The 22,801-nt window shown below is 46.7% G+C and overlaps 1 protein-coding gene across 4 annotated transcripts in view; it reads right to left on the reverse strand.

The window, feature by feature from the left end:
• Positions 1-22,801, reverse strand: part of CDON (cell adhesion associated, oncogene regulated) — a 56,433-nt gene that overhangs the window by 25,543 nt on the left and 8,089 nt on the right. For all 4 annotated transcript variants that reach the window (XM_053963282.1, XM_053963283.1, XM_053963284.1 and 1 more), the window contains exons 2-8: positions 11,100-11,236; positions 8,793-9,065; positions 7,140-7,286; positions 6,707-6,850; positions 5,684-5,971; positions 4,582-4,851; positions 3,316-3,654 (exon numbers count right to left, since the gene is read on the reverse strand). In XM_053963282.1, coding sequence (XP_053819257.1) covers positions 3,316-3,654; positions 4,582-4,851; positions 5,684-5,971; positions 6,707-6,850; positions 7,140-7,286; positions 8,793-9,065; positions 11,100-11,175 — 1,537 coding nt within the window. In that variant the 5' untranslated portion in view covers positions 11,176-11,236. The remainder of the gene's footprint in view (positions 1-3,315; positions 3,655-4,581; positions 4,852-5,683; positions 5,972-6,706; positions 6,851-7,139; positions 7,287-8,792; positions 9,066-11,099; positions 11,237-22,801) is intronic.

Raw genomic sequence — 22,801 nt, forward strand, 5'->3', positions numbered from 1 at the left:
AACAACGTGGGGAGGATGTCCCCAAAGCCCAGATGGTCTTAAAACACCAGACACTCCCAGAACAATCCCTGAGCGAAAGGGTATCTCTGCTGTCAGTGGAGCAGCGGGAAGGGCGTGATATTGGAAACAAATGGGAGGAGGTGGAAGGCCCTCGGCACCGTGGTGGACCCCGAGGATGTGGGTGGGCACGGTTTGGTTTGGCGCCTGCTGGCACTGGGGACACGGACTCTTGGAGTGGAGGATGAGTTGTGGTTTCAGCTGGTGACAGCAGACCCACAGCCAGCGCTGTGTTTATTGCTGCAGGAGGGGAGTCGTCAGCAACTGCTGGGTTGTTGTATTTTTGCTTTGGAAAACAACCCCCGGGTAACAATTCCCATTGAGTAACTCAGATCAAAGCTCTTTTTGCAAAGTTTCTGGTATAATTACTACCCATATAACCCAGCACATCAGCCTTCTCTCTGCTGCTGTGTCATTATGCAACTTTTTTTGGCTGTTGCTCTCAGTGCCATCCCTTTCCCCTTAGCTATGGAGATTTTTCTCCCTCAGCTTCCCAATCCCCCACCAAGATCACCAGCAGCACTGAGCTGAGTCAGGCCAAAGGCTGCATGCACCCAAAATCCTGACCCCATCAGCAACTGGAGAAGGACTGAATGACCAAAATTTGGGCATTAAAAGAATGTATTCATAGAATCTTAGAATGATTTGAGTTGGAAGGGACCTTAAAGGCTATTCAGTTCCACCCCACTGCCATGGGCAGTGATACCTTCCACTATCCCAGGCTGCTCCAAGCCCTGTCCAGCCTGGCTTTGGACACTCCCAGAAATGGGGCAGCCACAGCTGCTCTGTGGCCTCACCACCCTCACAAGGAGGAATTTCTTCCCTATATCCCACCCATCCCTGCCCCCTGGCAGTGTGAAGCCATTCCCCCTTGTCCTGTCACTCCAGGCCCGTATACAAAAACCCTCTCCAGCTCTCTTAAGCATGGGGAGGGGGTCTAGGATCTCCCCAGATCCTTCTCTTCTCCAGGACGAACCATCCCAACTCTCCCAGCCTGGCTCCAACTCATACATTCCATAATACCCAGTACTCTACTGCCTGCTGTTGTTTTTCCCCTTCAGCTGCCTCATTTTGAAGGGGAAGAGCCCTCACTTTTTCAGCCTCTCCTCCTACAGAAACCTTTCCCCACCTGCTGTGTTTCACAGCACCTTTGCTTGTTCTCCTGCTCCCCTCCTGACCAGGGTACAGCCACAGGCAAAGCCAGCAGCTCCTGGTTTTATATCTGCTGTGCAAACAGGTCACATTCCCAGGCACTTCTTCCCTGCTCCTTTAACAGCCAGAGGATCCTCCCTGCTTTCCAAGCTCTCCAAATACCTCAGCACAGGCTGGGGAAGCCCTCTGAAAACCTGAATGCAGCACATCAGTGAGGTCACCCACACCTGGCATGTGTTTCAAATCACATTAGGATTTCTCAGAGCTTCTCTAAGGTTTCTGTAGGAGCAACTTCAGCCTGTTTGCCCCTGAAACACCCACCTGTGTAGCCTAAATGCTCCTTGTGTTTTTCACTCCCTCTCCTGCTACTCAGGCTGTCTGCAGTGTATTTTTCTCCTTCTTTTCCATTAGATGAAGTTATTTTAGAGATTTAACCTTGTGTTCAGTAGCTCTGAGAAGATCCTGCCATGCAGGCCAACCCCACAACTGTCTAAAAAAGACCCAAAAAAGGGAGGGCTGTGAGTACAGGATCCTGAGGCATCATTTCACATTTTGGTGGTTTCTCACTATGATGGTAGCTGAAGTTGTCCTGCCCGCTGTAAGACCATGCAATGAATCACAGCCTGGAATAGATCCAGCAGAAGGGAAAAAAAAAAAAAAAGATATATTTTTCAGCCAAATGTACTCTCTTGCTGTGTGCTGCGACAAGGCAAATTACGGGACTGGGTTCTCAGGCTGAGAGGTGTTTAAGCTGATCCTTCTACCAAAGAAATGGAATCCCAGCTGAAGTCATTCAGGTGCTTCGGAAGTGTTACCTGGCAGGAATTCTTCATTAAACAGCTGAGTGTCTGAGCATGTCTTTGGCATGGCTGTGAGCTGTTCTAAACCCCTAACAGCTCCCAGAAAGTCCTCAGAGACTTTTATATCAAAACCAAATGCCTTAACCACCCTCTGCACCATAATCAGCAGCCAGTACAACGTATTAGAAACCGATAAAAGTTAATAAACAAAGCATTAAAATTGAACTCACTGCCATAAAATTCTGAGGCAAAGCACTGGGATTTTTCTCTTTAACACAGGCTGAATTCTGGGATGATATTTAGTTTCGTTTTTCCACTCAGCAAGATCCAAAAATAACTGATTTATAAAACTACATGATGGGATCACTTTCTTGAGGTTTCTTCTTTCTTTTTTTTCCCCTAAGTGAACCTTTAAGCATCTTTTCATGTCATTTACAGGAGTCTTAAACTCTAACCAAAGAACTTTAAATATGGGGCCACATATTAAATCCCACTGACCTGAAATCTCCCTGGCATTCAGCTAAATTAACTAAGGCAAGGTGCTGAAAGAGCTGAGAAACTTAAGTAACTTCATGTAACTAAAAATATGTATCTCAGTTCTTGTGAAGGGAACCTGGGGGAGCTCAAACCTGTTATTAATGTCACATAATATTCCAATGTGAGGAAAGGCTCTTTCCCATCTTGCTTTAATGTAAGTACTGTCTTTTCCTAGTAGCAATTTCAAGAAATAAATAAAAAATACCACCCTTGTGGGAAATGGATTTGTAGAAAATTCTCAAAACCTGACAGAAGGCTCACATAGTATGTATTCGTATGTAAACATTGAGACAAGCAATGTTGACTTAGAAATGTTATGAAATAGGACAGATATTGTTGAGAGAGAAATGGAAATAGAAACAAGTTTTAAAGGATGGTTTTGTAAAAGTATTACTAGATACTTTGGAGAAATAGAGCTATGAAAGATGTATTGTATTAGGACCTACGAGGGGTAGTTTTAGATGATTGACTTTAAGGCATGAAAGGCATTTTGTCCTCTCAGTTGGCCCATCTCTGAGTCAGAAAGGGCTTAGTCCAACACACCCTCAGACAGTTTTTTTCACAGAGAAGATGCTAAGTCCATGCAGTGCACACAGCATTCCTCCTCTGCCTAGGGTAGGATGGAGGAACTGCTCCATGAAGACAACTACGACTCCTCTGCTTCCTTTCCCCGAGACTCCGCCCCACCCGCCTGCCACGCATTTCTTATTTTGAGGCATTTCTCACCTAAATCAGGGAGCCAAGAGGAAAGTTTGGGGCTTCAACTTACCGACAGTAAGGAAGGCTGTGGACAGGGCAGAGCCGTGCTCGTTGCTGGCCTCGCAGCGGAACTGCCCGGCGCGCTCCGGGGTCACGTTCCGCAGGCGCAGGGAGCCCCAGCCCAGCCGGGGCACCGAGGGGCAGGAGGGCTCTGGCCCTGCCCGGGGAGGGCTCTGTGGTTTGGGGGGGAGCTCCTGGGTGGGGTGGCTGATCACGAGGCCTCTGCTGTCGTACCAGCGGATCAGAGGAGCAGGCAGGCCGGTGGCATTGCAGGACAGGGTCACATCCCCACCAGCCACCACGGTGGTGTTGGCTGGGGAAGAGATGATGATGGGGACAGAGTCTTTTCCTGGGGGGAAAGGCAACCAAAGAATGAATTCAACTAAGGGATATGACACTTAATGCCAGAACAAGTCAATACAATTTAAAAAATCACATGTGGTTCTTTCTAACCTTTTAAACAATTATTTCTTCTCTACACAACATCTCTAGACTTCCCTTCCAGCCTGAAGAGACCAGCACAGACTCCACCTTAGAGAAGGCTGATAAAAACCTACACTCAAAACTGCACATTAAATTCTCTAAATGACAAAAGACTTGACTGTCAGTGAGGAACACAGTGCAGGCAAGACTGGCTTAGTCCACTCCACACATGCACAGGCCACGAAATCTCTGCTCAGCCAGGCTCTGCACAGCTCACACCAACCGTAACTGGTCCAGAGAAGGTTCAAAGCTTCAGCTATGCATGACAGGGAGAGAATGGGGACAGCAGCAGTCTTGCCAGCATCCTTGTGCCAGCAGAAATCAACTTCTCTGGGTATTAGAAGGTATCTTAGACAGAAAAGAGATCAAAAAGACTACTGGTACCTGATCCTGCCTATCTGATAGAGGGGAAGTGTGCATTAACCCCAAACCTGATGACTGTTGTGTAAACTTGATTATGGAACAGGCTTAACTACTCAGCAGCCAATACTACTAGGAGTACCAGCTCATCCAGCACAACAGGATCCTGATTCCATTTAAGAATAAATCGCATCAAGTCCAATCATAAGCTGATTTGATTGCAGCTGATAATCCATGTTTTAAGTACCAAGTAGCCACACTACCCCAGAAATCCCCGCATCTCTAAAAATCCATCTGAAAGCACCTTCTTTGTAAGATTAGTGGTCAGAAACAAATTAATACATAATCTAGGGAAAAAAAAAAAACCACAACAGAATAAAGCTTAAAGTATAAATGCTTAATGTGAGTTCTTGAGGGCTGCAAGTGCTCCTACCTGGCTGGACACGGAGTCTCCCCGTGGACTGCACAAACCCAATTCCATTGTTTCCCACACACTGGTACAAGCCAGAGTCCTCCAGGGTGACCCCGCAGATCCGCAGGTGGTTCCCCGTGGGGAAATGTCGTGGTGAGGGATGGAGAGGAGCCGCGTTGTGGAGCCAGGTGAGGGTGGGAGCAGGGCTGCCGCCAACCTCGCACCAGAAATGGACGCTCGCTCCCGTGGCCACGGTTTCGTCCTGCAGTCCCCTGGAGAGTGAGGCAGGTTCTGGAAAGGGAAATGATACTACATAAACGACTTAGACTAAGTCCTGAAAAAACTGCTGTGAAACATTACATAGGCTTATCACATCCAAAGGCTGAACAAGTACCCCAAGCTGCACAGCCCAAAGCTGCTTTTCCCACGCATGGGCTTATTTGAATGGTTTCTCCCTTTTATTTCAACAGCCACATGTTTGCATCAATCTTGTAAATAAAAGACTTCTATTTTCAAAACAATTAATTAGTGACATCCCCCAAAAAGAGGTGTGTTGTGCGTCAACATCCTGTTTTCTGAGTAACTCAAACACACACATATTAAAACCCAAATAAAATCTGTCATGAACGCAGAAAAACTCAAATAGCAGGAAAATCTGCTACAATGGAAAGGGGAGGTGAGGAACAACTAGCAGCCAAACAAAAGAGGCCAAATATATGATTATGTTTCTTTTGCTTTTGTTTATGTTCTCATCCAAACTTATCACCTTCCCTCACCAGTTTTTGTTTACATACAACCTCAAAAGAAGCAAATCTGGTCCCCGGCACATTACTGACACTGGCACTCTGTAGGAAAATAAATGGATCAGTTCTTCCCTTGGAGTTTGTTATCCTTCACTGTTTCATTATTTCAGACTGCAAATGGTTTGAAGAGATAAATAATTACGGATTTTAACTTGGGAGAAATAATGGGATACGGTCATTATAAACAGATCTGTATTCTTTATTTTAATACGCTTAAGGTTGAGAAAGAATGCGAGGTTGTTTGGAAGCAGATGCCAAAACTAGCAGGTATATGAAGGGTAGGTTTGTTGCCTGGATGTGAAAATGTCTTTAATTCTTACCAAGTACAGTAAGCGAATAGTGAACGTATTTCACTGTTCCAGAGTCACTTCCCACCACACAGGAGTAATTCCCAGCATCCGACGGCTCGAGCCGGTCCGTGACCAGGTGGGAGTGCAGCAGCTTCCACCTGCCTCTCCTCAGCGCATCCCGGCCGTCTTTCACCCAGCGGATGGGGGCCGGAGCTGACCCACTGACCACACACTCCAGGGTCAGGGCGCTGTGCCGGGGCACTGCCAGGCTCTGGGGAGCCAGCGGGTGAAGGATGTGGGAGCTGCCTGAAGAAGGACCTGGAGGAGAGGAGATGAATCATGGAAGAGAATCACAGAATGGTTTGGGCTTCTGGTCACCTTCCACTTGACCGGGTTGTTCCAAGCCCTGTCCATCCTGGCCTTGAACACTTCCAGAGATGGGACAGCCACAGCTTTTCTTGGCAGAGAGCCTCACAAGGCCTCACCACCCTCACAGGGACCCAATATCTAATCTAAACATACTCTCCATCAGTGCCATTCCCCTCTGTCCTCTGACTCCAGGCCCTCCCTCTCCATTTTTCTTGTAGGCTCCCTTCAGGTACTGGAAGGTCACAATTAGGTCACTGCTAAACCTTATATTTTAGAGGCTGAACTGTCCCAATTCTCTTAGCTTTTCCTTACAGGAGAAACCAACCAGGCTTTTAAACCACACCCTCCCATCCCATTCTCTGTCCTCCTCCATGTCTTTCAAACACTGCACTTGGGACTGAGCACAATGTTGTAACACTGCTTCCCAGAAGTCCTGCTCCAAAACAGATTTGGGGACAGAAGTATTAGCAGTATCCCCTTTCCAAAGGTGACTGCCTGGAATTTGAAAAGCAGTCAGGCTGCTCCTCCACAGTGAGGGGAAATAAGAACTGAATGTGCAAAGAATGGAGGAGAGATCTTACATACTATGGTGTTGGAGGCACTGATAGGCTCGTGCTAAAAAAAAGGATGTTATTTATTCTGTTTGAGCTGTATTAATTCTGGAAAGCTGAACTGAATACTCACGTGTGACTGTGAGCTTCCGTGCAGTGAGTTCTACTCTGAGGTCGTGAGTAACTGGGTTGTATGCTGCACACTTGTAGGATCCTTTGTCTTCTAAAGATACATTCAAAATTTGCAGGTTTCCAGATGGAAGAATTAGGTAGTTGTCTAAACAAGTGGGGAAGGTGAAAAGAGGATTAAATGTAATTTAGTTTCAGAAGATGTCTTCCTTTTTAGTAATTTTTAAGATTAATTTGTCAGCTACACCTATTTATTCTAAATGTAGTATCAAAAAGAAATCACCATGCAAAGGAGACTCATTTCCAAAGGTAGGTTTAGATAAAGCAATCTGCACAGGAAGTTCTGCAACTTTCCAGAGGAGTTTTTTCCTTTAAGTTCAAGGAAAAAACTCTAGGCAAGCTTTTGTTGGATACTTATATTGCACAAAACACCTCACCTGTTGATTGTTCCAGCCATTTCCCCCGCACTTGGAAGCGAACCTCTGCTTTGGGGTGACTTTCTGGCACCTTGCACCCAATGAGAGCTGTGCCTCCTTCCTCTGCTGCAACAGCAGCCGTCCCCAGGGCATCAAAGTCAGCTAAACCTGGAGAGAGTTGGGAACAGGGTAAGAGCAGCCATGGCCTGGGAGAGGGGAAGGGCAGTAAGCTCAGTATTAGTGTTCAGAATACAGTTGGTTTCATGCTGATTATCTTCTCTGCTGCAGCTTTTGGACATTCACATCAACAGACCTGGTCTATCCTGCAGCCCATAACACCATAAACCCTCCTTATCCACTTCCCTACTACAAAAAGCTTTTACATGGGAACAGGGAGGAGAAAAAATAATTCCTACATCCCCTCAACTGCTCCCAGAAAAGCCAGCAGAGACACTGGAAAGGCTGCAGGACTCCTGACATGCTCTGAGGGCACTACAGAAGACAATTCACGCTGACAGCAGGAAGCCTGTCCATAAAAACATGGAATTGTCTTTCTGGGATGATAATGAACACAGCAGTGCTGTGAGGCAGGCAGAGAGCTCCCAGCACCTTCCTGTGTGCTGCCAAAACCTCCAAGGGAGGAGGGAAGTGTGAAAGCTGCTCTTCTACTCCCTCCATGTTCAAACTTCTTTCAGGCTGTGAAGTTTTCTTATGTTGGCCACCCTTGGAGCTCTCTTGAGAGGGACTGGCCATGGGTCAGTACTTTACCAAAACACTTATAAGAGATCTTCCTCCCAAGGGGATTTTGGACATGCTCCATAGATGAAGTGCCCTTCCAGAGAAATCACTCAAACCCTGCTTGACAAAGACCCAATTCAGACAGCCCACAGATCCCAAGCAGACAAATCATGCTCATGCAAGAATATTGTACTCCCATTCTCAGCACTGCACTGTCCTTTCCACGTGGAAGATATTGTCCTTCCTCTTCCAAATCCCTTGAGGTCACACAATTTACAGATCAAGCATCAAGGCAACGACTGATCAGAAGAACCAGTGTAACTAAGAGAAGGGAAGCTGTCCCTAAGAGGTGAGAACTGTCCCCACCTGAAGAACATCAACACCAGTTTGATCAAATCAATTGAAAATTAAAATCTCCAGCTCCCAGGCAACAATTCCCACAGATTTCTCCTTAACTCTCAAGCATGCTTCTGTAATGGCATGGCAGCTTCTTTCAACATCCTTTGTGAAGGGAAGCATTTGGGAATCTTGTATTTTCAGGCCAATTCACAGAAATTAATATTATTTCATTGAATAACATTTGTGTTTGCTGAAGGAGATCCTTGAGGTCCTTCAACTCAAAATGAGGCTGACACTAACACTAAATCCATCAGGTATGGTTTGGTCTAGCTGAGGCTTTAAAAGCCTCCAAGGATGGGGATCCACAAGCTTTCTGGGGAATCTGTTCCAGGGCTGCATCACACAGGTCTCAGACGATGTAATTGAAAAGAAAGGCAAGAAGTGTACAATCCATCATATTGTAAGTACTGGCTGAGGAAAAAAAAACACCCCAGAACATTTTGATCTAGGCATTTTCTAGAAGTCAAAGAAGAACAAACCATACAAGCCAGCTGAGAATTGGCAAGGAGCAAAGAACAGAAATGCAGATGAACTTACTGCCCATGGACACGGTGGCTGGCCGGCTCAGCACGGCGCCCACGCCGCTGCTCGCCACACACTGATAGCGCCCGCACGTCACCGGGCTCAGGGACACGATTGTCAAAGATCCTGACTGGATTTCCACTTCTCCCACCCTGCTGTTCAGAGGCTCCCCATTAAACAGCCAGGAAATGCGAGCTGTGGAGGGCTCGGCAGAGCAGCGGAGTTGGACGGGCTCACCAGACTTCTGGACAGTAGAGGAGGGGTCAGAAATAAAACGGGGAGTTATATCTAAAAGGAAAAATATACATATATTGAGTTAGGGACCAGAATTTTGCATGGACACAGGTGATAAGGTTAACAACGTGTTGACTGGTAGGAAAGACTCACCATATAAAGGGTCTCTAAACTCCAAGTTGCGAGTTATACTCAAGCAAGTGTTGCCTTTTCCTTGGCAAGAGGAACTCAGGAGAGATTCCTGCTCGCTCTCAAAGACAGGGTAAAGATTCAAACCCCACAAAGGGGGCAACAACAACTAAATGGAGGTAGGTGCAGTAAGGGGGAGGTACATCCCCAAGTGTGCACAAGGCAGAGTCATCATGCTTGCTAGGGCCAGCAAAAATTGCAATCCCACCGGATTTATCCAGAGGAAAACAGCACCCATCACCTGAAGAGAGGGAGCACAGGAACACGCAGCTGTAGCTGATCTGTCCCATATGAAGCAGGCCCGGACGTGACTTGTAAAATGCTAGAAATGGCAGGAGCCTGCCAGGTATTTACACAGAACCGTCTCCGAGTCTGCAGAACTAATTAAAAATAGCCGGATTAAAAAAAAAAGCTGGACGAACAGCAAAGGCTCTTGCTAATTCCAAATACATGGACTTCATCAGGACAAGGATGATGAATTGGGCATCCATTATCTTTACTGAGTAAAGAGGAACAGAAACAGGAAGAGCTGCTAATAAATAAAAGGTTCAATTCCACAGAAGTTGGTTATGAGAATCCATTTATTTGCCAGAAGAAAATTCCTGCTTGTTGGAAGAGATTTTTTCCTATCCTGGCCAATGAAACGCTGGGAAGTATTTCCATTTGTTTTCTATTGAATTCTCCACTAAAGATTTTGCATGAAGGAAGCAAGCAAAAGGCAATTAACACCAGTAATACTTAATTGGTTAGCAATATAAATTAGGAGAAAAAAACTAAATTAAAAATAGACACATTGGCAGGGAAAAACAACTTCTATTTTGTAAAGGAACTAAGGAATTCCAGATAGTACGGGTCAAGATGATATTAAATGACATCCAAGTCAGAGACAGTTTTCTTATAGGTGGGGCCCTGGGTTCATGCTTTTCTTCTCAAGTCAGTCCATCCCAGCTCTGGTTATGAGTTTCAGATGAGAAACTGCACATTTTTAACTGAACCATAAACTATCTGCATAAACATAAAATAAAACTGGAAATTAAAGTGTGGCTTCACTTAACAAAAAAAGATGAAATCCATAAAAATGGTATCCAAGCATTTCGCAGGACTCCAGATGTCCATTTTTAGCTTTTAATTAGAAAACTGTTTTTCCTATTAGTTCAGTTTGAATTACCAGGGATAAGAGGGAAGCACTGACCTTTCAGTTCGCTTGCCACCTATTGCTATGAAATCATACTGCTACTTTCATCTTCGCCCCTGCCCTCACTTCTGACACCAACACTGCACTTCGCGTAAAAGGCAAAATTGGTAGCAGTGACCCTGCAGCTGGAATTTATCTCCCATGACTGCTTGAAAAATAAAATTTATCCCATTTGCTCATAACGATTGGCTATGAAGTGCTAAAAGTAGTAAAAGCTTCTTTTTTGTGTGGTTACGTTAAGACAAGCTGACTACACAGAGCAGATGTGTCAATTAAAACCATCCCTCTTCTTTTTTTTAACACCAGAACTGTTCCAACTGCAGCCACGCATCAGCTTTCGGATTTCAAAGGGCTGATTCCCCTCTCCCCCTGAAAATCCAAACCCCTCCCAACCCCTGGGAACACAAGATGCACTGCATGCAGCAGAACCGGCGTCCAGCTGAATCCATGGAGATTCCAAGGAACAAATCCATGGAACCCAGAGTCTTCCATGTTCTGGAGCTTGTCTTGAGCCAAGTTTTCACAAGCAAAGTCATACACTGAATGTAAGGCTGTGTTTCAGTGCTCCATGCTTCCTTAAAAGCAGCCCATAGACAATATCCATTAAAGCTGGCCACTTTGAAATGCACTCCCAAGCATTGTTTGTTCCAAAGTTTGAGCTCAACCCCAAAACCTCCAAGTCCCCAGCTTGGGCGAGGCCTTACCTGTGCTGGTGACAGTGACAAGGCTGGTGGCAGCGATGAGGAGCAGTGCCTGGAAGCGCCCAGGGGTTGGATGCATAGCGCCAGATTATCCAAATTGAAAGCCCAAAGCTCCAGACTAAGATGAGGCACGGAAACAGCTACAAAACAAACAGGCACATGTCTACTGTGAGTTTCAGGAGTTTGTCTTTTAACTCTCCTACAACAAAGTGTTTGGGGTTTAAAGAAAAAAAAAAAAAAAAAGCACAACCAGGAAACAGCTAATATTCTTTGCAATATAGAAACCATCTGTAAAAGTGAGTTAAGAGCTGAACTTCACTGTGGTTCCAAGTACTATTCTTAATGTAAGAGTTTTTCCACAGCTGGGGCATGAGGCATCCGCATTGAACTGCTCTGCCTTGATAAATTAGACTCCGTTCCACCCAGAGGAGCTGGAGTCCAAAGTAAACAGCTTATCTATTGGAGATAATATTGTTTGCAAACAATAATCATTTGACCATCTATCATCAGGCTGCACTTGTTTTACAAGTTTCTATGAATCTACTGCTGCGATGCCGCTACCACTCTCAATTGCTCTAAACCTGCTCACTAAGACCTGTCATCTGCTGGTTCCTTCTGCTGGGCTTTACAGGCAAACCATAGCAATGAAAAACCACCAATATTAGTCTTGTTCTCATTTATATTCCCCCCAAAAATTGTGCTTTCTCCTATATCCTTTCGTGGCATGCATTATGTTCACTTTTATCTCCATGACTGCTTCTAGAGAGGGCAGTCCTTTCCTTGGCCAGATCACACACGACCATTCAGCTACGTGAGATCTCACTTTCATCATCAAAAATAAAAACTACATCATTAAACCAGCAAAACACAAACTAAATATGATCCCAGAGGTCTTTTCCAACTTAAGTGACTCTATAATAAATTGTTAAACCAGCAAAATACAAACTAAATCATGGAACCAGCAACAGAACTTGCCCGAAGTGAGTCTCAGGAACGGTGTTTCTGACAATCTGAGTCTCAATCAAACACTGGTTTCTCCAGGAAAACAATAAATCCACAGCTGTCATTCATGTTAATGTCCAACTGGCCTTGTGTAATGCTATGATGGATAAGATCTGAGCTCATTTAGCACAGTTACTTCATTTATCAGCCCAGCCATACAATTCCACTGCTGATAACACTCAACACAGACTTTAAACATCTCATCTATCAGCTGCATATATAAACATGTATCCAACACACACACAATAACTGGGAGTTTTACTTCAGCACAGAAACAAGTGCAGCAATACACATGCTTGGTAGGAATAAGTCCCAGTTTATTGAGTATTCATAGAACCATTTGTTTGCCAAGAAGCTGTATCCAGATATCAACAACAAAATTATTCCTGTGGTTTATTTAAAACCAACCATATTTTATCATCACAGCATCACTGTAAAGTAGACATGCAAATTAAGCATCAGGAAAAGCCTCCAATCATAATTAAAGAATCACTCTGGATTTTATGGAGCTGTTTGCTCACTGCCACTTCTGCCCACAAACTGCACTCAGGGTTACACTGACAGCTCGAGAGGGCAGCAAGAAATGCTATTGAGTTCTGCTCCTGTTTCTGGGCAGTTTTATCTGATCTGGCAAGTTTCTTTCAGCTGTTGGGAAGAACCGGGAATCCTGTAGCCCAGGCTGGTTCCCAAGGCGAGCCGGGGCTGTTCTGGGAAGCCACAGATGGCAGAAGAGCCCAGCTGTGCCGAAGGGGTTGGTTTATTTGAATTCTCCCTCGGTTCAAGGGCAGGAGCGCCGCTCCACCAGCACACGCAGAGGACAAAGTAAACACCCAGAGAACTTGTTAACATCAAACACTTTGCTGAAGAGGGCTGGGGGCAATGTTGCTTTTTGCCAAATCTTCCCTCCACTATTTATTTATCAAAAGCAATGAAACGTATATTCTGGGTCAACTTTAACCCCAGCACATGGAGCTACTGGGTTATTTTGCAGCTGTCTTTTTAAACAAGGCCAGCTCATTATCTTTAACTAAACTTTATCTTTGGAGATCTACTTTATCCAGGCTCTGATTTCCTTCTGTTTATCTTTCTCCTTACATGTTCCTCGCTGCCAGTGTCAACAGCTACTCCTCTTTTGACCTACCAGTTTGGCTTTTGCAGGCTTGTGGAGTGGTAAGATCAACTGCAAAGCAGTGAGTACACAGAGCAAGCCACAAAGACCAAAGTTCTCTGACTGGGAGGAAAAAAAGGAAAAATATTGTCTTTAACTGGAGTAGGATTGTTCAGCATCAACACTTGGGCATCTGAATGAAGCTTCTCAACATCTGCTTCTGAAGGGACGGCAGAAACATCTTGCTCACTGGTAGATCTGGGAACACAGGGGAAGATAAGAGCCAGCCACACAACACAACCCAAAAATGCTTCTTTCTTTTTCTTCTGCAGATGGTGACACTCCAGAAGCCTCTTGTTAAATACAGAGAAGAAGGGAAGACCACAGCTCATAGTTTCTTGGTCTTTAGAAATCCCATGGAGAAACTCTGTCTCTTCAATATTGTATAAAAAAAGCCCTAGGGATGGAAAAATATGACTCTTCCCCTTTGCCATCTTTTCAATAACCCTAAGGGGTTATTTTGACAGCAAATATGGGACATTTTGACAGCAAATATCAGTCACTGGGGTCCTGTGAAAGAGGAGCATCTTGGTTAGATGTGACTCCATTTTAGTGCCCTTGACTCCAAGATGAGCTCTGCTCAGAACAACTCTGCCCACTGTTCACTATTCCTAGATTGGAAGGATGTACTGCCATCACTTGTGGATCAAATAGTCAAAATTATTTTGAAGTAAGAGGTGTCACTGTCTGAGCATTTTAAACTAAAAAATGAGTTATTCATAAAAATAATATTCAAGGTTGACTAGAGACAGACATGTTTTTTGTGGATCAGGAAAATGCACGTTTCACTTTCACTGGCCATTTCTCCAGCACAGCAGAAAGGCACAGCATGGCAAAGGCCACATTTCTCCTACTTCCACCCAGACCTCTTCACCTAAAGTCATCCTCCAGTTATCTTCATGCAGCACTTGACCTCCTTGTCAGCTCTAAAGTAGGTTATTGCTCATGGATCAAGGGAAACAAGGAAGATAACAGACTTGTGTCAGGGGGAGGGGTCATCCCAACCATTCCAATGGATGCCTGCCCCTGGAAAGCACGCTGCACACACAGGGGCACCCAGAAATGTGTGCCTGGTACTTCTGGATGCAATTAGTAAGATGAAGTATTTCTGCACATGACACAACTCTAGCTGTTTGTCACAGACCCTTTATGAAAGGACAGAGCTCAGCACAGAGCTGTGGGCACAGGCATCCAGCAGCTCCCAGTTTCAGCCCGGCAGCCTCTGGAATGCACAGGCAAGAAAATAAACCATCACCTCTAACTGCAAACAGAGGGGAAGGCACAGTTCAACAGTGGTTTCCCAGCACGGGAGCAGCGCTGTCCCCAACACCAGAATGGCACATCAGCCTGGCACACAGGATGCTGCAGGGCAGCTGGCACACGGCCACACGGCCTGGAGACCTCACCAGGGTCACGACATGGGTCATCCTGGAGCAGGGAGAAGCCTGTGGGCTCACTGAAGCACCCTACTGAGCCAAGATGGGGAGGCACAGGCACCAGAGCAGCCAGGATTTTTGCAGCCCTAGCAGTGACCCTCTTGTCTCTTCCCAAAGCTTCATGTCTGTCATTGTTTCTCCAGAAACCAGTGGTCTTCAACGTACAGCTCCTCAAGTCTGGTCCTAGCACCAGAGCATAACCCTCACCTCCAAAATAATTCACTGCTACCCAAGTTCGCCCCCAAATAAGGTTTCACACTAAAAGATGACAAAATGCTGTTTTCCATGCATTCCCACAGTGCCAAGTTCCAGTGTCCTTCCAAACACAGCTGAGATCCTGCCCCACTTATTTACTGGACCGTGAACTTCTCCTCTCCACCCTTGCAGCTGAGGACAGTCACTATGAAAAGAGCATTATCTCATCCCCATTTTGGTTCAGCTCCCTGAATCATCTTCCTGCCACCTCAGACCAGCTGGCAGGACACCGCCAGGACCTCCCTTTCCAAGAGCCACCACCCCACCTCGATCTGTTGATGCACACCCGCCCCATCACCCCGCTCCAACACTCTCCCAACCTTCAGCGAGCTGTTCCATATGAGGAACAGCTAAATGAGGAAGGGTTTCTGCACTACCCAAACGTTTCAGGTCCTATAAATGTTGGGTAGAGCAGAAGGAGGAGGAGGAAGGAAACAGCACGTTCAGGAACAGAGGGAGTTATTCAGGTTGCCCACTCCGCCTCCAGGAGCTGACAGCCTTTCTTAAGAAGCCCAAGGAAAAAGTGACTGAGCCTTAGGGACGGCACTGCCCACCAGCTCCACTGTGACAGCCCTCTGGACTGTACCAGCTTTAGATACACAGATTTCCTATTTTTCCTAAACAGCACCAACTCAAAATTTATTCATCCCACCTCACTTTATAATGCCATATGTGATTTAACACCTAAAGCTCAGCAATTTGTTTTTTTTCCCCTAGGTAATTTATTAGAATTACCAAGAAAAATTTCATTTTAACTTGCTATCAGTACAACAAAACCCACAAATTTTCAAACCACCTAAATTTAGAGCAAATTAATCCCCTTGAATTAAGTAAAATACTCTGGCTTCAGCGTGAGCAAGCTGAGTTAGATCATTAAATCTCACACCAAGACACCTTAAAAAAAAAAAAAAAAAAGAAAAAAAAAAAGAAAAAAAGGAGGTATTGAAGCCTGTGGCATTCCAAGAGAAAGCAATCAGACATTCCTGCCGCTCAGCTCCTCAGTGATCTCCAGAGCCTTTGATCACTGACTGTCTTCATGCTGTCCTCCTGGGGTCTGGCAAAATGAGTGTAACAGCTGGCACATAGACTTCATTAGCTTTCTGGGCTGGGAGGAGCGGGCTCCAGCCCAGCAGCCACCGGCAGCCTGCCCACGGCTTCACGAACAAACCTGCGCGGTTTATTCCCAGCGCTGCGGTACCGGGACAGCCCGGCGGTGCCACACAGGTGACAGCAGAGCGCTGTGGTACCGCACAGGTGACAGCGGAGCACTGCGGTACCGGGACAGCCCGGTGGTACCGCACAGGTGACAGCGGAGCACTGCAGTACCGGGACAGCCCGGTGGTACCGCACAGGTGATAGCAGAGCACTGAGGTACCGGGACAGCCCGGTGGTACCGCACAGGTGACAGCGGAGCACTGAGGTACCGGGACAGCCCGGTGGTACCGCACAGGTGACAGCGGAGCGCTGAGGGGCTGGGACAGTGCAGGTGACAGCAGAGCGTTGCAGGGCTGGGACAGCCCAGCAGTACCGCGCAGATGACAGCAGAGTGCTGTGGTACCAGGACAGCGCAGGTGACAGCAGAGCGTTGCAGGGCTGGGACGGCGCAGGTGACAGCAGAGCGTTGCAGGGCTGGGACAGCCCGGTGGTACTGCACAGGTGACAGCGGAGCGCTGAGGGGCTGGGACAGTGCAGGTGACAGCAGAGCGTTGCAGGGCTGGGACAGCCCAGCAGTACCGCGCAGATGACAGCAGAGCGCTGTGGTACCAGGACAGCGCAGGTGACAGCAGAGCGCTGCAGTACCGGGACAGCGCAGTGACAGCAGAGCGCTCTGCACCCACCGAGCTGCTCCCAAAGCCACCGCGGCCCGCGGGATGCGACAGACGCGCTCCTAATGCCAACCCGCGGGGCTCGGAGTGCCAAAAGGCAACGGAGCCGGCCGAAGCCTCATTTTTATGAATGCCTAATGACCACTCAATCATTAACATCAACCTTTAAAAAGCAAATGCAGCACCTACAGTGTTCATTACCCTCCCCCTCCCCCCCTTTCAGGGTCTCAATCGAGTCAGTCAAGCGTGCAAACCGATCCTGTCGCCAGCAAAAGCATTTCCTTTCACTGTGGTCAGCCAAAAGAAGGGGAAAAAAATGGAAGTGACTTGGAGTTATGGCACCAAAAAGGCCAGACAAGCAAGGAAATAATCAACTCCACATGAGCCACTTCGAGCCCATCACAATGAAAAGGGCCTACGACTAACCCCAGGAAAGGTCAGCGGGACTATGGGGGTCAGAAGCTGAAAAAGGCAATAGCGAGCAGCTGCCAGCTGCAATAAGAATCAATGTGTTCCTAATTACACTCCGAAGAGAAGGCTCGAGCGCCGGGAAACGCCGGGCTGTAATCACAGCTTGGGCAGAAAACATTCAAGTGCTCCCGTTTTACCCTTCTCCACCTCGAGCACTGGAGCTGCAGTTTGTGCGCTACTAAATCACAGGAAGCCGAGTGCTGGAGATAAGGAGCCAGGCAGCTACAGAAGGGTTGGGGATTTTGTAAAAAAATACCGTAATTAAGCATTTGTGTTGGAATTATGGCATCACCAAAGAGAGGATTTTGAGCGTAAGCAATAAAATTACATTCTTTAAAGGGATTTTGCATGTGCTTTTAGGAAACACACAGAACTCTGCCAAACAGTCCCATACGCCTGGGATTTTCTTAACACCCAAAAAACACGTGAAAGGGAAAACCCTGGAAAAATCAGTTTGCTGACAGTAACCCTATAAACCAAGCGTGAGAGACACAAACGGGTCAGAACACAATGAAACAGACGCCAAGGGATCTGCAGAAACACTGAGGGGAGAGGCAGTCAAAAATTACAAGAAAAAGCATTCTTTGATGTTCTGTTCATATTTATTTATTGCATTTTAAACAAATGAAAGTGCACCCTCCAGATCCTTATCAGAGGATAAGGATCTCCTGAATAAAGGAGAGAAATTACAGTTGCTCAAACTTTGCAATCCTCAGCTTGGATTTCAGAAATGCCTCCACATTTCTGCCCATACCCATGCCTGGCACCCACGGCCATCAGTGCTACCTTTGCCAATTCGCACCTAAGGAGTCAATTGGTATTTTTACCTCTTTTTAGGTAACATGTATTTTTATAAGCAGCCTTGCATGGAGCTTTTTTCTTGATTTACACCATTTAACACCCATGAATCAGTGATGAAACCAAAGAACAATTCTGGGGCAAAAGTCCCTTATCAATTGTGCAGAAATTTCTAATGGCATATCACTGTTCATAGAACACCTTGAATTGGAAGGGACCTTAAAGACCTGAAAGTTGATATTTTTGTCAGAATACAGAGCAAGTGTTTGCTCGGGTGGCAGATGGCAAGAAAAACAAACAGTGCTCAGCAAACAAGACAGTGACTGAGCCCCAGACCGGACAGGAGATCCCACATCCTGATGGTCTTTCTCAATAATCAGGCAGATGTGTTTCCTACAAAGTTATAGAACACCCTAAATATTGTCATTAATTTACTGAAATTGCTCTAGGTAAGGTCCAGTGGCACAGGACAAAGGTGACACAAGAAAAGGTTAAGCAACAGAGGAAAAAATAGCAGTAAAAAATAGCCAAACCATGGCCAAGAGGCTGTGAGCCTCAAAGATGGAGAAGGACATATTTTTTACTGGATACTTCTATTTTGATTTCAGGCCTGGAAAGTCTCATGGTTGGTATCAGCTGTTGGACTTGCATCAAAGTTTAGCCTTCCATTAATCTTTTGAGTTATATGTGAGGCTGATAGAGAAATTTTTTTTAGAAGACAGTTAAGATTACTCAGATACTTAATTTGCAGTCCAATATTTCAAAAACACCTTGACTTTAGAACCTCGGTCCTGGTGTACATATGGTCTTGATAGAAGAACGCATGCTTTGGCATGGACTGGAGGAATGGATTTGGGAGCTGGGGGAAGGAAATTTAACAGTTTGTGTACTGTGCCTCGGCACACACAGATGAAAACACTCCCAAGTCACGACTCTGCTCCAGAGACACATCTGTGCTCTGAGGGGGGAAAGCTGGGGTTCCCATCCTGCCATTCCAACACCGGTCACAGCAAGACAGGCATCAGGAGAAAAATAAATAAATCATCCCAGAAGCCACACTTTCTTCTCCATGAACCGGCATAACAATTAGTTTAATTTTATTATTAACTTCAGCAAAGGAGCTGAGACAGTCCCCCTGCTGCCACACTAATGAAGTGGGAATGGCTCCTGCCTCCTCTGGCCTCGGGGAAGTGAGAGAACAGAGCATTAGCCTGATACATAGCTCTGCTGGGCTGCAATTATGCTTAAATGCCTAAATCAGGGCTTTCAGCCCCCAAGGGAGCTAAGGGTATCATTAGTTTAACAGTTCCATCACAGTAGGCCAAATACATACAAAATTCTCACCCTTTGCTCTTCGAGGCTCCCCCAGACCTCTCCTGTCCTGATCTCTCCTGCTTTGGCACTACTTTGCCTCATATCTCCAGTTTCTTCCCCACATTTAGCTCGACACCTGTGCCATACCACTGAGGGGACACCTGTGACAGCTCTGCTGCCTTCAGTCATGTCTCCAAGGGTCCTTGGGCCAACACCTCCTCCCCTCCTTCCTCAGGGCTGGCCTCAGCCTCGGAGAGAGGCGCCTGCTTTACTTCTTCAGCTCTGGTTTTTAGCAAGAATGAGATTTCGCAACCAGTTTTTCAGCCAGTTTAAAGATGGGCTGCTGCCGAGGAGGGCAGCAACACCTTCCTTCAGGACCTGGCTTGCATTCTCCTATCTGCACCACGGATCCTGCGGCCAGCAAGTGAGTCACATCTGCTGGCAGATCCAGCTGAAAACTCAGCCAGAGAAAAAATGTGGTTCAGTTTTCACCTGGAAGAGGGAGCAGTTTCAGCTCCCCATGCAGTCCTGGAGCACCAGCCCAAAGGAGGGGCTGGGAATGGACATCCAAGAACCATCCAACTTAGCACTTGAACAGTGCGAGGCCTCAGTTCAACTCATGAAGCACCACCCTGGTATGTTGAATAAACCCTGGACTGCAAGAATCTGTGCAAAAATGAAGAAAAATATACAAAACCAAACTCCAAGTGAACCATGCCCCTTTTCTCAAGGGAGCTAGGGAACTCACCATCCTAATTAACCGAGCTACAGGTACACACACCACAGCAAGCTGGAGTAACCGTCTCAGGGGGTGGTTTTTTCCCTCCAAAAAGTTTGCACTGGGCATGTCAAGTACCATCACCCATGATTATAATTTGTCTATGGTTTCTAAAACCAAAATCCAGCATGAATAAAAAATAAAAAGGACTAGAACCACAGTCTTGTTTGGTCATCAGAAAAAGCTGTCAGACTCTCAGACAAAGGCGCTTGTGTCCACACAGGCTACCTAAAGGTCCTCTTCCAGTGGCAGTCTCTCACCTGGGTGGTTTAGCCCTAAGAGAACATTGATAGAAAGAACTGGAACCATGGCTGAGCTCTGTTAGAGGACAGCAAGCTCATTCTCCAGGCAATTCCACATGAGCACTGACACCTCGTCCTTTGGTAGCCTCCAGCAAGCAACAGCTCTAAAAAAACGCAGACAAATGGGTTCTTTTAGCTGTGCTAGCCTGAGTCCAACTCGGTCTGTTGTAACTTGCAGGGATCCATGCTATCCGTGAGCCCTTAAAGGGAAGCACAGCCATTAAATCCACACCTGCAGCCAGAATTTATAGCAACCTCATCTACTGCTGTCTTACATCATAGGCAATTAGGAGCCTGTGAACTCATGGCTGCAGGATATGGGAGGTGCACTGGAACCGGAGAGCCAAGCCTGTGTTACAGCACAGTCGTTAGGCACCTTAGAATTCACCGTGCTGGAACTGTGCTCAGACTGGAGCAACAGACCCATCTGGGCTCTGCTTTCTAAACAAAAGTGCTGCCCTGCACTCCAAGTCACTGCTTCCCCTCTTGTTACAGCTGTCCACACGCTGTCACAGGCAATGCCAACACTCCTTGCTGCTGGACCCAGGCTCCAGGCAGAACAATGCTTATTAAAAAGCAAACCAGCTAACCAGGGACAGCTGAGGGAGAGAGCAGGAAAGACCCCGGCCTTTCCTCCCCCGATTAAAACAAGCCTTCACACAATCCATCCTCCAGCCTTACAGTAATTCAGTTTTACTGCTCTCCTCCCCTCCCTTCCCCCATGCTCAAAGACCAAACCTGGTTTCAAAATTGAAGTCCGAGCTCTCTGGCAAACACACGTTTCTGCACTTCTTCACCTCGAGGGAAGGAATCCTGACACAACTGACAATATTGCTTAGCAAAAGGAGCCCCTTTGCCTCAGGCCCAGATAAAAGCAGCAGCTTGGCAGAAAAAGAAATGAAAAAATTGTGTTGGTCAGGCCAGGTTTGCTACAACAAACCAACCTGGCTCCCAGGCAAGGAAAGGAGTAGTGGAACATTGGGGAAAGAGAGGGAGGCTTTGGGTTGGCTTTGCTCAGTGGTGTTGCACAACCCAGCACCGGTGTAGCTTCCCGCCTCCTTCCTCATGCCAGAAGAGCCAAAGGAGAGCGCTGATCCAGGGGAGGGAGGCAGCAGTCATCATGAAGCTCTGGCCTGAGGGTTTGGCTCCTCAGCTCCTCCAGCCCTCCTGTTTCACTCTCTGCAGCCAAGCCCAAGCTGCCAGCTCAGCCCTGCCAGCAGCAGGGACCCCTGCCCAGGGCTGGGGGCACTCAGGGCAGCACCCTCATGGAGGCAGGTCGTGAATCAGAACCCAAACCACCTCCTGCAAATCGGGGCCATGGCAGCTGTTCCCAGGAGAACCAGTTCAAACATGAGCAACTGATAGGAAAGGAGTTAAGTTTCATCACAGGGTCTAGGGAGAAATTTCCGCCAGGTTCACCTGACTGTGCCCTGTTCTCACTCGCTCAGACATATCCCGCTTTGCCGAACAGGATTTCTGTTTGGACATCCAACAGCAGACTGGCAATTCCTGGAGACACCTTCCCAAAGGAAGATGGATGCCACAGCCACAGCTTCGGCACATAGGAAGAAAGTTCCAGACTCTTCATAGCAAATCAGCTCCCCCACGAGACTTTAATGCCGAGCTCAGCAACATGGGGGCCCTGCAAAGATAACCGGCTGCCGGGATTGATTCCATCCCACGTTAGCATCCATCAGATAGCAAGAAAAACAAGATTAAGCAGCACCACGGCATTAGTCTTCATTTAAACTTGGCAAAGAAAGCAAATGTTTCTTTTTTGTTGGCTTCTCTCTGTGTGTTTTTTAAAGCAGTCCCCGGCTCAGCCAGGGAAAGGTGCCTGGACTGTTTAATGTTGGGGGATTAGAAGGGACAACACTTGTACACTCGCCAGAGCCCAGATAAGCAGAGAGTGCTTGGGTTAAGCAGGCAAGCATCTGCCTCCTGCAATATATACATTGTCCCAGTGAAAATAAACAGCTTCACACCTTTGGCTCAGAGAAGGACTTGAGCTTCTTCTGCATCCTCAACCTGCAGCCTCTCCACTCGAGGCTGAAGGGTCAGAAGGGTGAAGGTTACTTGCAGTTCCCTTATTCCAAGTCTAAGGCTGGAAACTTTCCGTCTCCTCTCGCACTGGGTAAAGTCTTTGCTGCTGCACATTAGTTCTGGTGTGCTTCCTTGTGTTCACTGTGCCCAGAGCTGTTTCAGACAAACTCTGAACACGTACACTTTCTACACGTGCTCGTTACGTAAAAGCCATGACAAACACACTAATTAGGAAAAACGCTAACTTGGAAACTGGACCCTTTAAGTGCTCAGCCACTAAGTCCATAATCTAGAAAACCACTCCTCAGTTTA

Source organism: Vidua chalybeata, chromosome 23 (genome assembly GCF_026979565.1).
Source record: "Vidua chalybeata isolate OUT-0048 chromosome 23, bVidCha1 merged haplotype, whole genome shotgun sequence".
In the NCBI taxonomy this organism is placed as follows: Eukaryota; Metazoa; Chordata; class Aves; order Passeriformes; family Viduidae; genus Vidua; species Vidua chalybeata.